The 18,652-nt window shown below is 35.4% G+C and overlaps 1 protein-coding gene across 1 annotated transcript; it reads left to right on the top strand.

Annotated features, from left to right (window-relative positions):
• The first annotated feature begins 1,792 nt into the window (after positions 1–1,792).
• Positions 1,793–18,189, top strand: LOC139150474 (uncharacterized). Its single transcript, XM_070722864.1, has 12 exons — positions 1,793–1,802; positions 2,506–2,631; positions 5,268–5,378; positions 5,653–5,895; positions 6,323–6,446; positions 6,729–6,951; positions 7,065–7,257; positions 7,797–7,972; positions 8,203–8,445; positions 8,810–9,018; positions 17,502–17,673; positions 18,181–18,189. The coding sequence occupies exons 1-12, from the start codon at positions 1,793–1,795 to the stop codon at positions 18,187–18,189; spliced, it is 1,839 nt and encodes a 612-aa protein (XP_070578965.1).
• The last annotated feature ends 463 nt before the right edge of the window (positions 18,190–18,652 follow it).

The following is an 18,652-nucleotide window of genomic DNA, read 5'->3' as shown; positions in this document are numbered from 1 at the left end:
CCGTCGTGTATACTCTCTGAGGCTTCAAATGTTTCGATGTATATCGATACCGTGTTACGACAGGCATGCAAAACTCACCGTCATCCTGGGCTGTAGGCCTAAATGTCGAAAAATCGTTCAGGCAAAACTTTTCAATCAAAAAATATGCATTCATTTCCGCGAGTGGCGTTTGCCATTCATGTTGTCTGCAATTTCTATAATCGAGAAAAAGTTACGATACTTGTCTTTTTTAATTAAAAGTATAACTTCATCTGGTTCTTCATGAATGCAACAGAGGCCACATTTAAGCATATTTATTTTTTGAAAAATGTTGAAAGTAATCCATACGTCATATCAAAATACATACCAAGTATTTTCTCCCTTGTTTAAAAAAGACGTTGTAATCAATGTTTGCATAAAAAATTATTCATACACCTATGACTGTTTTCAAGGTACTAAGTTATTCACTCACTCTTCTACCACTCGCGTTGGCTAATTTCAGAAGTGATTTTCAGCTTGCCAACCATTTTCAAATCACAATATCACATGCCCTGGTGTAGTGTACATTTTTACTCAGCAATGTAGAGAACACCATTCCCCGTAGAAAGTCATGAAAGACAAATTTTCTCGCTTTCATCAGCCACATGTAGCCAGTGCATGAGCCAGTATTCCCCGGCCCCTGGGTGTTTGACATCATTTTATAGTCCGAGAGTGGGGGATTCGACATGGCAAGAAAAAATACCAAATTTTCCTGTTAGTCCCATAGTCCCCCTCCCCCGTGGTGGAAAACATTGATAAATGTGTGCGCGAGAAAGATGAGGGCTGTGATCTTTTTCAGATTTCAGATCATGTAGATGAATGATTCATGATCATTCACCTACACTATTCTGCATCTATGTGAACAATAGTCCTTTTGAGTGAATACTTACTGACTCTATTGATAAAAGGACATGAAAAATTAAATATTACAACATTCAAAAGCATAGTATTGGTGGAGAAGTTGACTTTAATGGTCGTTAACAACTGCATTTATTGAAGACCGGCAGTTTTCTGTAAGGACCTGAAGCTTTGGCTTGGTGCAGGTCCTTATGACCTGAAGCTATTTTCTCTTAATTTCGCACACTGCTTCGTATGTTTTGCTACTGGAACTTCGACCTTTACATATTTTCAATGCCTGTCTTCAAAATGTTATGACCTGTAAGTAGCTAGCGGCCAGAAATTCTCTCAATAGCGCCGTCCAGTTGCAATGATAATCGCTTCTCTACGAATATGGAATGCAAATCACCAGGATAACGATCGAATTAGAATTGCACTGAATTATCTACCACTTTGTTTGACACACACACACACACACTATGTCCATGTAACTTTAAATCTTCATTCCGAATTTTAGATGAAAAATGTTTGCTGGACATAATATATAAGTAACAGAATCGTTAACCTTTTGGTATATTTACAGATTACAAGATGACTATTTCACGAAAGACTACTTTACTTCAGCTGTCGTGTCTATTTTTCACTGTACATTGCAGTTGGTGAGTATACGAAGGCTTAGGCCTAAACATTATTTACTGATACTCAACCCGGGCAACGTTCTCTGTGGTTTATGATCGAATACCTATGATATTACGATATCCCAATCAGAAAGTCTTACCATAGAATTATCAAAAACTACGACATGACATAGAACATAAGGTTCCGATGTCAGTCGTCTTTCAATAAAGCTCCTAAATTATCCATAAGATTTTATTCCAGCTCAGAAAACCTTTGTGTGGTATTGAATAGAAACGTAATAAGATTGATTCTTTTAAATATGCCCAGATGTGAGATCATGAAATAGTCAATTTTTTTCATTTTGTATGTAGGAGTCAACGGCGACCAGAATGTTGATTTACAAATCACATAAAACATATGTCATTTGACAATCACACAGAAATTCAATATAATTCAAAAATGTGATATCGAAGCATGCCTTTATTATAAATTATTCATGCAAGGTGGTACATTTGTTGTACGTCAACGTAATTGATCCGTCCAGAATAAACTGGACACTCAGTGGGCATCGATTAATTGTATGTCAATTATGAACACGATTGGAACTAATTTGAGATAATTGGAAGGTGAAGTAAAGTCTAGTTAATCTGCACATGTAACTTCATCTACTTTTCTTTTTAAGTTCCACACTTGTTTTTATGAATAATACATAATATTGCCACATTCAGCTATAGGGCATCAAACACTTTTTGAGGAATTTGAAAAAATGAAGACCTAATTACCCCAAATTAGTTCCAATCGCGTTTATGCTAGATATTGTTAAAAAAAGATTTACCATAAAGTGTTGAATTTAAGAACAATGTCACGGACACTATATGTTTTCTTTGTTAGTATAACAATTGGCATACCCTTTCAATGAACGTTGTTGTACTTTTCAACTCTTATCGGTCAAACGGCATTTATTTATTCATTTCATAACATAGGCGATAAACTATTTACATGAAAATAACATGCCTTTTCACTTTTCTATAGGCCTAATATCTGTCAGTTCCAACAACAAGACACCAAGTCGGAAGTTGCATATAGAACTGTCTCTTATATCCATCGCACGACTACATGTTGTGGATTTTTGTGTTGGAGCAGATGTACAAAATACAGGTATAAACGCTGGCTATAATATTAATTGCCTCAATACATTCGCGCCCTTGCTTAATTTTGGTAAGCGTAGTTATTCAAATTTCATATAAATTTACTACTATTCTCAGAAACCTTAATAACAGGATATTTATGGCGCAAATACAGCGATCTGATTGGTCTTGACGCGAAAAGAACTGTTGTATATTGGCGATATGCCACGGCTGGCATACGCGCAAGCTCTCACCTTGAGCAAAATATATATATATTATCATTTCTAATGTCATATATCGCAGTAAGTCTTTAGCATTGAAATTTTACGAGGAACATAGAAATATGCAAGTTAAATGCCATGATGCAGTATTGCGGTTTCGCAACTTACCTTCTGACTTGCAAATCATATAATCCAAATCGCTGAAACTCTTCCGGGGTATACGTGTTCCGTCTCTGTATGTCCAAAATAGACGTTAGTGTGTAGATTAATTGTCTTACATTGGGCCCATCTTACCTGCCAGCGCATGTACACAAACTTAGGCACTTGTCAGTAGCCAACATTTTGCTTCAATCATTTAGTATATTTGTAAAGGCGATAACAGCGATCATGTCTGTAGTTCTTTAGCCAAATACTTCTCCAAGAACAATTTGAAAAACATAAGCAGAACATCAGCGATCTCAAGCTTCAGTAGCATCGTTATGTTGTTATATTTGGCTCGTGTAATATTTCTTGTCAACCATAAACAGAGAAAGTTCCCCTTTCAAAAAATTGACTTTAAGTCATCATTACACTTGATCGGAAGTTGCATTCCTTGATTTGAGACCATTTTCAAATTTAATCTTTTCCGAATCGTGTATTCGCCGTTTTGCCAGAGCTTTGGAGCAAACGACACCAGAAAGACGTCAAAAACTTATAACCTCCAGTAACATTTTAGTTAATTTGTGATTGATTATTTTTCTGCAGAGTAGCATACAGAACTGAACTTATTATGAGCCACCAGTCTAATCGCTACGAAAACAACACAGACAGTTGCTATGGGTACTGCTTAAACTCCGAATGTAAAGGTATCTGTATGAATATTGTGTGTCTGTCATAACTTAAATGTCTTAGTGGTTTTGAAATAATATTGTATATTGTTTGCAGGCTAACATTCTGTATGCATTGTATTTGCATTAGTACAATTAGTTAACACAATGATATTAATTTTTGTGCTATTACAGGTTGCAATTCAGTCCTAAACTGTATGAACACTCGATGTTCTAATTCGTCTGACCAATACTGCTTGGAATGCGCGCACGATCGAGGAGGCGAAAGGAAGGCCTATGAACTGGTGAACAGAGGCAGCATTACAAATGGAGCTTGTGAACGTAAGTACATCAATGTATTTGCGACTTCAAACCTGTTAATACTTAGGCCGAGTAACTGTGCTGAACTAGGGGAATATGGGAATAATATGAACCTTTCTTATTTTATTAAGGTAAAAGGCACTTTTTCATATTTTCACAATTATCTTCTGGTCTACTTATTGTATCTTCTTTTTTAAAATCTGTCAGGGGAAAAAGTAGTTTTTCTCATAAAAAATTCTATTTTTCAAGTGAATGATTGGTCTAAAGTTTTCTTGAGAAAAATCGGCAAAAGCGGTTAAACCTGTGTATTAAGGTGGTTGGAAAGGCTAGAGCGTCAGTTATAAATTTCAACAAAACTATTAAAATATATACGTAGTCAACATTCTCTGTGGAATTAAAAAAACTAGACATTTGGGCACAAAGGCATTGCAGAGTTATAGCCTGTTAAAACTTCTGAAAAACTGACCAAATAAGAAGAAGTTGGGGAGTCCTTAGTGTATTAACTATGGTAGAGGTCCCCTAGCTTTTAATAAAATGTTTGAAAAGGGAAAGTCATTATTTGCTGTTTTTCAGGAAAGTTTGACAGGCGGTGCTGGCATTCAGAGTGAGTGACTGCTATTGTAAATGCATTTTTAGATTCTTTGAGTGTCAAAGAGGTGTCAAAAGTGAGATTAACAAAAAAAAATGCTCTATGACCTCAAAAGATGGGTGCAAATATGGCTTGTTTTCAACATTTTTGACAGAATAAGAGTTTTCCTATATATTGTATACCAATTTAATCCAACTTTGAAATGAGATATGGACATGGAATTTTTACAGCCTATTAACAAGGTTACAGATAAGATTTGTACGGCACAATTTTCCTGTATTTGAAGTACTTTTTGAAAAATCACATTTTGAAATTTGAAAGAATTTTTAATAATTTTTTGATATATAAACCCATGTAAAATCATAAAAACAAATTTATTACAATTCCTGCCGTACAAATCTTGCAATAAATAGTGGCAACATATTTATAGCTAATTTGGTAATATTAATACTATCCAATTATTATTAAATTCAAATATGTAAAAAAATATGAAAAATTAAATTTTAATATTTACTGGTGTCATATTTCAAATCAGGCTGCAAATATACAATTTTTATATTCTTTGAGAAAATATTAACTAAGGGAGCTATCCTGAAAATTTGAACTAATATCTTGATTCTAACACTTGAAACTTGACATTAAATCTGAGAAAGAATTGGTGCAAAAATAGCCTTTCCAACCACCTTAAAAGAGTTACATTCATTATTTTCTCTCTTTTTTTAATAACCAGAGAGATGTTCATGGCGACCTGAGAGCAAGTTCTGCTATCCAGGAAGTTGTCCAAGTACACCGGACTCTTGTACATGTGCTCCAGGGTTTTCTGGAACAAACTGCCTGAACAGTGAGTATACAAAATACAATTCCGAGGACTTCAGCAAGGTTGATCCGCAGTGATATTCTCTGAAATTAATCCTAGTCTAATTACACTTCCAAATTGATGACGTTTCTTGCTATTTAACTGCATTATAAGTTGCCAACATTTCATTCAAGCCATAAATAATATCTTTAAAATCTGGTTCTACAACAAACGATAATCTAGCAAATATTGTTGCCGATTGAAGGATTGCTAAATCCATGTTAAATGAACATTCTTTATCTTTGAAAACCCTTCTCAGCGACTCTTATGCCAACAATATCACCGTGCACCGTGACATTAAAGGATGGGTCAAATAACAACAATCTTGCTTGTTCAGTGGACAATGCACCGATTTATTCGTCGCTTAAAGCCACTGTTTTAGCTATACATTGGAAGACATCTTACGATCCGGTCACACTGACTGACTACCCATCGCCATACTATGTGAACAGTAGTGGGTTTGGTATAGTTGAGGTGACGCTTGCCTGGAACTTAAAAAGAGGTAATGTGTATGTCCATTTTAAGAAAGTTTGTTTTGGTTTCATACACTATTCAGAGAGAATTCTCGAGCAGGGATTAATTCTATATTGTTTACATCTTTTTTACCTCTATATGAGTACTTCATTTTATCAACATTTTGCTTATCTGCCCACCTTTCAACAGTTTACTGTCCTTTAAGTATGAAATGTTAACAATTGTACATGGATGACATGTATGTATGTATGTATGTATGTATGTATGTATGTATGTATGTATGTATGTATGTATGTATGTATGTAGTAAGGGAGATAGGTAGATAGACAGGCCGATAAGAACACATTTTACATCATTGTTGATACAACAGCAAATATTCAGCAGTAGTTGCCGATGTATCTTAGTTGTCACTTACATTTTGTGTACTTTAAGATATTCTGTTCCTTTTTATTCAGGTAATATCACATTGAAGGGTGGCACTGAATATTGCTTAACAGCAGACATACTGTCAACACAGATCAAAACAAAACAATGCAACCATTCGGTGGTGTTCAACTCCGAGTTAAAACATAACGATGTGTAAGTATTGCTATCAGTGAGTGATTTATCACGTTGCAGTTAGTGCATATGAAGACTCGAATATGATTTAGTGCGAGTTTCTTTGAGTGTGATGCGATTAATATAGTTTGAATTGAATGAACTGTACTAGGGCGAATAATGCCAGAAAAGCATATTTTATTGTTCAAAAAATCATTCAGATTCGAAGCATGTTATTTAAAAAAATTGTTTACCTTTTTAAATGTCTACACATTTAATTTCTTTGGTCATGTTGTCTGACAAATAGTGTACCTGTACTTGCAGGCTGTGGTTTCAAGTTCGCTCCAATACAAGCGGGTGTATCAATATCAACAATTACGATGATCCTTACAAAGTCACTCTGAACGGTGCCCAGTTCTACTCTCAACAGCGAAACTTTCTCTCTAACTTTGTCGTATTTGACCTCATTGCACCTCAACACTGTCGGCAAAGGTCCCCGCCGTGTACATCACATTTGTTTTCGATCAGTGAAGTGTACACGAAAAATGTAAGTCATTGTTCGTCAAGCTTTTTCAGTTAAGGTTTATTTCTGAATAATAGGGTGCCATACTTTAAAATTACTACGATAGTATTTATCATGTGGTGGAATTATACTTTCAGAGCTCAGTACTGGTAAGAATGGACCCTACTCTTTGGCAAGACGATTCTGGTGTAAATCGTATTAGCTGGGAAGTATACAAAGAAACCTATGACATACAGTTAACTGGGAATCTACAGCAACGATCACAACTCAATAACATACCAACCCAGGACAAGCCGGGTTCGACAATTGTTGTCGAATTTCCGGAGGCAGGTTTGTAACTTTTATCAGGCTTAATGCATTATTCAGTGAATGATAGTACATGCGATAAACCTAAATATACGTGAATTGCATCGCTAGTGTGTTTGATAACATCCCAATGTATTATATATGGTTATGTAATGACACGTTTGGTCATATATGCATATCTCTCGTAAATAACACATTTTAACCGATACTCCAATATTGTGATTGGCAAATGTGATTGTTGTAATGTCCGGACATTTTCATCATACAACGAAAGGGAATAAAACAAACGAATAAAACAGGCAAAAGCACAAAAAATCGTGCTCATAAAACACATCTTTCAATCTGATCAAATGACGATTAAAAGGATTAATTAGGTTAATTATAAATGTACGGATGGAAACTACTGATAACATCTATAAGAGTTTGACTCGCTTTCCAACTTCTTTACTGGTTCAGTGTTTCTGGTATTTTTGGAACGTAAAGTACCGAGTTTTGTTTAATAACCTTCGTCTGTCCTGATTATAATTGTTTACTCGTATCTTATTCGTTGGTTTTCTTCGAAGGGGTTTACTCTATTATATTAACTGTATTTGACAACGTCGGGAATGCCGCAAAGGCAAGGAGAGTTGTTATGTACGATGACCGCAGCTCCATCTCTGTAAGTGAAGACAATCCAATAACAATATCAGATGCAGTGGTCAACAATGGCGTGTCGTGGCTAGGGACAAAGTCTGGTCAGGTAAGAAACGCATACCGACATAAAATGACAGCTGTTTAAATTTTATGATCTCTGATGATGGGTTAACGCTGTCATTCAGTACCTAGATTTTATTACGCTTCGAAAGATGGAGATTGTTATTCATAGTTCTCACCGGAGCGCTGATACGTTTAGACACCGATACAGAATGCAGGCTACATTTTACATATACTTGTTTTCGTAAACATAGTTCTGATACTTTAACAATTTAGATAACAATAATCTGGGCTCGACACTTCTACAATTCCTTCCACCGAGACAACAATCTTCTTGCTGCAATTGAAGAAATGGATCCACCATTGCCTGCCGAATACGATGAACCCACTGGTCAACCTCCTCTGACAAGATCAAGAGAAGCTATACCAAATGTAGAAGGAATAACCCGCTTTGAATTTGACTATGCCATTTCCAGCTCAGGAAAGACTAAGCTTGACTTGAAAGACATGGGACAAAAGGTGATTTTGTTTCTAATACGACGAAAAGCCTATGTTTCCATCATATCAAATTGCTGCCAATTATTGTCAGAACAACCATTGCAATAAATGCAAGATTTCTGGATAGCAAAACTCACTAAACGTTGAGCATCAAACTTTTCTAGTGTAAAACAATATGACTTTTCAATCACCATAAATCGAGAATGATAGCATTCTCATATTAATCAAGAAAGATTTAATCTTTATTCAAAATATGATTCTAAACTTTGTCTGACTCTCACTTGTTATACTGTCATTATTTTGTCATAACATACAGCTTTATCGATTTATTCATTAATTTACATGCTTTCAATGAATGAACGTGTAAATGCCTCTATACACATAGACGGAGACCATTCTTACAGTTTCTTCTGTTGATGGTGATCACGTCTCAGTATGGTTGAAAGCCTTCGACGTAATGGGGAATACAAGGGAAGACTTGGAAAAATTTTATCTGGACTCTTCTCCACCACTCATTACTTACCTGGATTATATGTACAGGACCAAGATCGATTCGTCGGTACACGTAAAGAGGGACAATGACAACACAGTTCAGTAAGTGCGCCATTCGTATTGTGCCCGGACTTTTAATCTTTGCAGGACATTCGGCCCTATATTGTCAATATATTTTTAAAAAGCAAACGAAAACTACTTGTTGGATGGAGATTAGACAATAAATCCAAATTGCTCTTACTGATTTTTGGAAACCGTCCATATCTAAACATCGAATCGAACTGTGAAATCAAATGCTGTATTGATGTTTCCTTGTACTTTTTTATACATGGAATATTTTAATTATAGACAAACAATCTGTCTGAATATATCACTATTAGATTGAACTGTAGGTATTGTTTCAAATACATTTGTCTTATATACAGAAATGAAAGATAGAAGTACTTGCGTGTGACATCGTTTAAAGTTCCAGATAAAAATTTTAAATTCAAAAAGGGAGTCAGACAGGCGATACGAGTAGGAAATCTTACTGTGAAATTCGATTTGCCATTATATTCATGTTGTTGTTTACTCCTAAAATAAACAAGGCTTAGTCATAATTAAAATGTGTACCTTGTGACAAGAAACATTTAAATTTATGCTCTGTAGCATTTCATCGATGCACACGATGATGATAGTGGCATTAGCATGATCAAGTGGAGGCTTTTGGATACACATGAGCAGACGACGACGTTCGAAGAGGGTGAGATAAAGAACACCTATCATAAGGTTCGTAAGTCATCTTAGTAAACTACAAACATTAATTTACGCTGTTACCGTTTAAAGGCGATCTCATCTACATGTTTAGTCTTGTCATTTGCAAAAATAAAAGGGTATACTTTGGTTTAAAGACCAAAATTCTACGAATTTTTAGTAAATTGATTCGAGTTTTCTTACAAAGTTCAGTTTCCTAATCTTTGCAATGACCGTTGCAAATATACTTCAATATATTTGTGATTAATTTTAACAGCAGCACCAATAGCATCATAATGATGGTTAATTCTAATTTTTGATGAAAGCTCAATATACAGCACACATTATTATTATTTAATTTTCTTCAACAGAATCCCGATGATAAAGAATGTACACCACTGACCTGTCATTGCCTACCCCAGGAAGACCTTGATATGTGCTTCTACCCAAGTTATAGCGTATTTCTTGATCTTAACACCATGGCCAGCATGCCTGAGGGAGACGTTGATTGTTCTTTTACTGCGGTGGTGTATAACAATGCTATGAAACAAAGTGAAACAAGCATACAGTTTATGGTACATAAGTAAATGTCCAAAAGGTAGGGATATTATCTCTTGTTAAAGCATTAATGAAAGACGTCTGTTTTAGTCTTCTATCTGAAAGCTGCTGAATCATCAACTTTTGACAAAATGTACTTTCTAAGTAGGCAACTAATCCTTCTTTGTGTTAACTCCTCATGCTAAGGAAAATAAAACATAACTAAACATGATGTTTATTAAGGTGAAATATTTGTCATAAAAAAAATCGATGGGCAGTTTTGGAGTCTAACATAAATAAAACCGTCGACCAAATTTAATTAACAGACAGGTCGCGCATCTTTAGTAAATTTAGTTATATATCATGGCTTAATAGTAGTGCTACAAAGTGGTGTAAAAGCGGCAAAGCGTTATTTGTGTACCAATTGTATTATATTTAACATTTATTGATTATTACAAAACTATTACTTTGGCTTCTTATTTCCTTTATGTTGTATTTGTCATTTATAGCCACTTACTTCTCCATGGCAATGGTCCAGATGATCATCTATCTTGACTGAAGCGTTGCTAGCAAGCGGCACTGGAAAATAATTTCTATCTGAGATTTAATGAACACCAGAGTATCCGACTTGTGTGAGATTACCTTGACCTTAACCTGTTACAATCTCGTGGCACTTTTTTCATTGTTTGAACATGTTTGCTGTTTTCCATTCCCATTTTGGTTACCACTTAATACCCGGGAGTATTACAATCTCATCTCTACTTACACCATGTGAGACCAAGACGACACCATCAAAGTCTTGATTATTGCTTTTCAAAGCTTGGGTGTTAGAATATAAAAACCTACCAACGGCTTCGACAACATACAGTACTTTTGTATATTTTTGTAAATTGCTTCATTATAGTTTTCCATTGTGTTTTCAATAAACTTGAATATTGCAAGCAAAGCATATGCAAGCCTTGATTTTTGTATATTTTTAAAAGGCGAGTTTGAGTTACATTTGGCTTTTTCGCTGACAGAAAAAATGTTGTACATGTACGTCGATGTCCGACCAGCACAATACAAAAACATATTTACTTTTCGACTTTTCTGGTTTTCACAAGAGCTAACACGCTTTCACAAGTCTTCCGCAGTCTGGCATCTTTATACGCACCTTTATATATTTTGATATCCCATACTCTTCTTCCAATACATGTTCTTTAAATGCAAATGGCATATATTCCTTGTTGCCAAATAAATTACCTACGCAAGGGAGGCTTAATGCTATGTTATATTTTATCAATTGTAAGAAAAAAAGAAATGGCCACTTTCCTTCGTCACGTTCAAGGTATTCTAAATTGGCAACCTATCAGAATCGAGTGCCCTTCTTTTTGTCGAGCGTTATAAAACGCACAATAGTAGTATGTAGTAAAATTTAGAATACATCGCTCATGGAGTTTTCTGAACGTTGTAGTGCAGTTTTGGAAAGAACCCTGGGTTTAACTCTTTTTAGTATCAAACCCGATATCATTGCTCCTGGTCGGATTAGAAAAATGCAATTGATATTTCAAACACAACGGTTGCCATATTATTAAACTTTTTCTCTGTTGACAACACATTCATAAGACTGCTCATTATATTTATTTGCACCGTTTTGACATATTTGTGTCGATTATGGCCTTTTTAAATGAATTCATAGTTACTGATGAAATATGTCGAGTAACATCTTCTGAAATGAAAATATGTGGTCGAACTTGTGTCAATGCTTAAAAGATCGAAAAAGTCAATTACGCCATGACAAAAGTGATTGGCATTCATGTAAAGACTGACTTAAATCATTGACGTTTCATTTCCGATGGGTAACTTTTATTCAGGTTTTATAACGAAGTTTTACATTTTAACAGTTACAAATGTTTCTTTTTATGACATGTGTATAACTTTACACTGGAAATTTTGCGAAGGGTTAAGTAGGTAGGCTCTCTCACTTCATTTCATATTTTTTCAAACTTATAAAACACACAGATCAGGTCAGTATGAACCCTTGCCGTTGTTCAAATACTTATAAAAGTAGTGAAACGTCGTCAAAAGTTACATAGTAACAAATTCTTCTATAATAATGTAAAATACACTTTTTGAATAGAACTCCATCACTTAGAGAAGTGTTTAACAAAAACTTCTAACAAAAATGGGCGACCGCAGGCAATTAGATGAGATTTTCTACAAATGTTGATCACCTAGATTTATCAGCCGTGAAAGGTATTAAGGGGTGATATGAGAGATAATTGCTAATTTGCATATTAAATAAAATTTCCTAATTCGGAATATATCCTAATTTACTTGACCAAAGTTGACGAACCTTGCTATATATATATCGAAAATACTATAAGATACATTATGAAAGTCGATAAGAATTTTTTATTCAACAATTACTAATTTGCATATTTAGTGAACTTTCCTAATTTGGGATATTATATCTGAATTGACTTCATCAACATTGACGATACTTAGTATGAACACTAAAGATACTATAATACAAAATCATTGAAAGTCACAAAACATTTTTTCTTCAGCCAATTCCTCATTTGCATATTTAATGAACTTTCCTAATTAAGGATATATATCTTGATTGACCCGATCAAAGTTGACGAAACGTGCTAAAAACATTGAACATACTTTGATAAAACATTATTCACAATCCTTAAGTATTTTATTTCAGCCAATTACTAATTTGCATATTTAATTAACTTTCTAATTAGGGATATATACCGGATTTATGGACCATTTCATCATTTCACATTTATATGTAAGCTAATTTATAATTTGCATATCTAATGAGCTTTCACAGTTTGGCATATATAGCTTGAAGAACTTGGCCGAAGGCAATTATACTTGCTATATGAAGTGGTGGTTACAATGACAGCAGTCAAAGAAATTAAATATTTTTATTTCAGCTAATTACATATGTGTAAGTATCAATGACCTTTATAATTAATCTATGGTGAATATTGCCCATGATGTTGATCATAACACTTTCAATCAAGATGTAAACATGTGGCAAAAGTTTAAATTTACACATAAGTGCAATATATAATGAAACACGTGAGCATTTTCAGTTCATATCTGGTTATCGTTAGACAGGCTACAAACGCAAGATAACAATAACGATCAACCGAAAAGTACACCCATAGCTTAATAACACAATGCGAGTGTCCTCTGGTGTAACTTCACACAAATTATAAAAGCGATGAACATCAATGCAATTCTTGCACAAAACACACAAACTTAGTTTAACGCCAAGCCCAGCGTACTTTTGGTAAATTTTCTCGGGTGGGAAACTTAATCCGCCATTTCATCCAGGAACTCTTGCCCTTAGCTGCGGTGGTGGAGTCCTGTACAAGGTTCTTTCGTCTGATAAAAAACCTCGAAGCCAGTACTATGACCGTAGTTACAGTTACACCAGCGACGACACCACCTACTATACCGGCAGTAACACTGCTTCCTCCACTAAACTGGTTATCACTGCCACCAGCTCCTGGATTAGCTGTTGTCTGAAAGTTCAATGATGTTGATTGAATTTGCCACTGTTTATAATAGGGGCAGGTATTACAGTTTTTAGTCCATAACGATTTCAGGGTCAGTGCATTAACAGTAATCATTATCGATACTCCTAAAATTTCAGGCCTGTGCAAATAATGTATGCCGAAAGGATGTACTGTGGTACTTAAAAAAAACAAAGATAATGTCGCGATTAAAACTTTTGTTATTTTTTCTCATCAGCATTGTGCACCATGAGATATTTAATTAACATATTCGCAGTCCTACAGCCTAGCAGAAGCGATATGGGAATGCTTCTACATATCTGTATTTTGTTGAGTATGGCATGACATAGTATTAGTTGCAATTTACAGTGTCTAGTAGCAAATTATTTTCTTGAAGATACATTCACTTTTAGGAGACCACTAGGTTGCAAAAATACATTTCAAATCATTTGTGCTGATTCGAAGACCGAGTTATACCTTTCCTTCCCCCAGATTTGCCTGCGTTTGTGCTCTCCTCCCGCATACCACCCTTCCGTTTATGAAATCATTCATCAAGTTATTCATGTTATTCTTCACTTGCGTTATAGCAAGAATTAAATGTAAAATTGTATGGAAAGTATGGTGCGACGGTCTGGAGACATCGATAGAAATGTTTGCTGATGACATTTCACCGCATGTTAAAAGTACATAAGCAGCGACTTTCTTACCATAGACATATTGTACTTGTGAACCCTTAAGTGCAGATTCTTTTCGCTTGGTTTCATCGCGTTGTTGAACACTGTGACATGGAGGGTACAGTTAACATCGTCCGTTGGCATAGATGTTATCACGTTCAGATCAATTCGTATGCTATGTCGTTTGTAAAAACACATATCGAGGTCACCTTGGGATAGACAATGACAGGTGTGTGGAGTGCATCCTTCAGCAGCAGGGCCCTGTTACAGATGATAAAGTAAAATTTGTACATTCAGAATCCTAAACGATGGTAATAAGAATATTACAATTAATGTGACAAGTTCTCGTGTCGAGCTGATTGAAGTTTATACGAACTATAAACACACTTTTGGAATGTATTTAATGTAAACAGTAACTGAAAACGAAACATAATAGATACAATCAGTTCAAGAGGTACAATCTCTAGAAAATTTGTCTGGAATGAACACGGAATAACAAAGCTGTACAAGTTAGCATACCTTGTTCAATATTTGGTAAAATCCATGAACAAAGTGACATAGATTTAAAATGTTTTACTGTTATTAAATGATGACAGAAGTCGAGTCATTTAGTGTATTTCGTCAGCTATCAAAACGTTTAAGAAATTACCTTGTAATAGTCAGGTATTATCTCTCCTTCGTGGTACACCATCTCTTGCACATTCTTATCCGATAACTTCAATCGTATTATTTTATACCACTTTCGTAGTCGTATGCATCGATGAAAAACCTAGGGAAAACAGTTGTGAACATTAAAAATGCTCGGACGCATATAATGATTTCACCAATGTCTCATATATTCGTTTCATGTAATCATCAGTATGTTACTAGAATGTCTACAATAACAACAGAAATACAAATAATTGTAAGGAAAAATTAAAGTGAAATAAGACATCCGGTGCGGGATACGCATCAAATATTAACTTTTTCATGTATCTTATACCTGAGTATTAACAAACCCTTGGAAAATCTTAAAGGTTTTTTGGTGTTACAAATTGTTAAGCCTGGAAATGTAAAACAGTACACGATAGTAAGAAAGACCACAAAGATATGTGAAAGGAATCTCTACAAGAAAACTCACTGTTCTATATTTGTGTCATTTTGTTCGTTTGATAGGTTTTGTCGACCTAATTCTTCGATAATCGGTGGTGAAGCATCGAGATAAAACTGTATGGCATCTTCTTTGTAGCTCCCCATGACGTCGAAGGCTTTCAACCACACAGTGATGTATTCACCGTGTGCTGCAGAAACAGTTATGGCTTCTTCCGTCTTGGTTCATCGATGGTGTAGAGGGTTCGCGAAGCAGAGGAAACATACACTATACTCATTTATAGTTTTTGTTTAATTTGTACTTAAGTGGTCACGGAAAATGTTGCACATTTGTCAATGACATAAGATATAATAACACACAAAGAGCTGTGTATTATGTTTCCTGAAAGTCGTACTCATTGCATTTATAAGTTGGCATTATTAAATGTCATTTTAATTTGACAATAGGAATGTTACAGATATATACATCAATGCTCCCTTTGGTAAAAGGATAATCTATAAAAGAACTTAAAAGAATCGGCAATCCCACTTTTACTTTAACATCAAATTTATTTTAATGATTGGGAACCTTAGATGTTCAGTAAGCTTTAAAAGATCACCATTACCTTCTGCCCCTCGACATTCTTCCATTCTGGCTTAGTCTTCCCTGAACTTGAAATGGCATTGTCAATTTCGAATCGAGTTATCCCTTCTACGTTTGGTATAGCTTCTCGTGATCTAGTCAGAGGAGGTTGACCAGCGGTTTCATCGTACTCATCAGGTAATGGTGGATCCATTTCTTCAATTGCAGCGAGGAGATTATTGTCTCGATGGAAGGAATTGAAGGAGTGGCTGGTCCAGATTATTGTCACCTTTATTGAAAAAAGGACACAGTGACAGAATAAAGTTCCTTTATAATAGCACAGTAGCTTTTATATCATAAGCTCGGATTTTACGGTATCGAATAGTTCCCTCAGCAGTATGTTCGGGTTGAAAGAAGAGATTTTCATACGTTTAAAGAGCAATTTGCATCAGTTCATGGATGAAGACAGTGACGAAAATTATGGTCATGGTGACGATAATTATCTTTACTTACGTAACCACAGTGTATATCTTACCTGGCCAGAAATGCGTCCAAGCCATAACACATCATTACTGATCACGGAGGTTGATACTATTATTGGTTTTTCACGATTCAGGGAGACAGAACTTTCATCGTCATACAGAATAAACCTCCTGGCTTTCGCTGTGTTTCCAACTTTGTCCGATATGCTTAAGATAATTGCATACAGTCCTTCCGAGAAAATCAAAGGGTAACAAATACACAACTTACAATATTTCAGTTCCTTGAAAAACAATGCGATGACGTGTCATGGCTGCTGTTATTGTGAAAATAGCAAGCAAATATATTTGTCTCCTTATACTGTAAAATTTATGATCTATAGGCAAAAAAAAGATTGATAAACCCTTCATAAGTTCACTTGGATTTGTTATCAAGAGTTCTTCTCGCCATCTGGCAATATTGAAAAAAACTACATCTTATAAGTGGTCCTAGATTCTTCGTTGGAATTCTAAATTCAATTCCCCTACAAAACGAACCACTCAATTGAGTTTTGCTATAACCCTGCTAAAATGGCTAGTGCTTATGACAACTATCATAGTGGTTTATCTTGGACCAATGGAGAAGATAGCATATCATATTTAATCAGGGTATCTCTTGCGTATGGCCATTCTCTTAAAAAATGAGACCTTAGGACTTGAGAAGATGCGTGTTTAAGCATGTGTTGTCATTACACACATTATTCGACGATTGATATTCTCTAGGTTATATAATTTCACATGACAGGAGTTCCAATGAGGTTACAGATGGCCTTGCAACTTTGACACCAAAAAAGGTCGATTTTTTACATCTTATTCTATCAACATAGAATTATTTTAAAGATAGGAAATCACAGACCTTAGTAAACCTCAGATAAATCAAAAGAAGACTCAACTTCATTCGTTTTTAGCTCTTTTAGTTTCTTTTATAGAAGTTCGACAAACCTGTTTTTGGCAGAATGAACATAGCCTCTGAACAATTGATGTCGCTGCTGTCGTTCCTCGCAAGAGGCGCATCATGGAGAATCCCAAGTAATTCACGTCCAGATCCATTCGACGCTACATCTGAACCGAGTTCAAATATCTCGCAAGTAACGTATCCAAGACCAGAGGAATCTTCAAACCAGTTGGTAAGGTTCCATTTGACCGTCACAGAGTTCTGAATATAAGTATGTTTGTTGTAATAGAGAGAGAGAGAGAGAGAGAGAGAGAGAGAGAGAGAGAGAGAGAGAGAGAGAGAGAGAGAGAGAGAGAGAGAAGAGAGAGAGAGAGAGAGAGAGAGAGAGAGAGAGAGAGAAATTATGCTTTAATCGATCAATTTCGCAGAGTTTTGAAATGAGACATAATTTGTATCGTGAGAAATGATAGGAATATTTGAACATTACGTTTTGGAAGTTGATACCATTACTTGCTTGTTTGTGATATCCATGTTATGAAGCGTTACTCTGTAGAATCGGCGAACTATTTGGAAGTTAATATGCTCCAATGAATCTGCTTTACAATGTGTCATTGAAAGCTATAACGTAAAACCTTTAACTGTGTCTTATGGGTGATCGAATGTCAATGATACCAAATTTTTTTCTTTACCTTTCTTGTGTACGCCTCTATTATAGATATAACTTCATTTTGACACGCAGGCGACATAGAACGGCAGTGCTTAGGTGGTTGAAAGTCAAATATGATGGTATTTGAAAGAGAATTCTGCGTCTGGCTGTAGTACTTACGATCATCGACAGTGACCACAGTTGGATTATCGAAGTTATTTATCTTGAAAAAACCACCGGCCGTTGACACAATTTGGTACCATAATCTCAATAAATAATAACGTGAATTGAGGGAGCGTTAAGTTTTTATGGCCGCGGGTAGGCCGGCAAATTCTACCTGCGCATCAGTCAAAATAAGTGAACCTTCCTACCCATTGTACCAAAAAATTGATGACCCCCTTCCAACATGACAAAAATTTCATGACCCCCCCCCCCCCACATTGCTTGAGTAAATTAGCTGTACAAACAAACACCTCAGGGGTATGGAGCGATAGAATCCCCCCCAAAAAATTGAGCTCTGATTTTTTCAAATGACCTTCGTTACAAACTCAAAAGGTGTTAATGC

The sequence above is a fragment of the Ptychodera flava genome, chromosome 2 (genome assembly GCF_041260155.1).
Source record: "Ptychodera flava strain L36383 chromosome 2, AS_Pfla_20210202, whole genome shotgun sequence".
In the NCBI taxonomy this organism is placed as follows: domain Eukaryota; kingdom Metazoa; phylum Hemichordata; class Enteropneusta; family Ptychoderidae; genus Ptychodera; species Ptychodera flava.
This window is presented reverse-complemented; position numbering and strand designations above follow the sequence as displayed.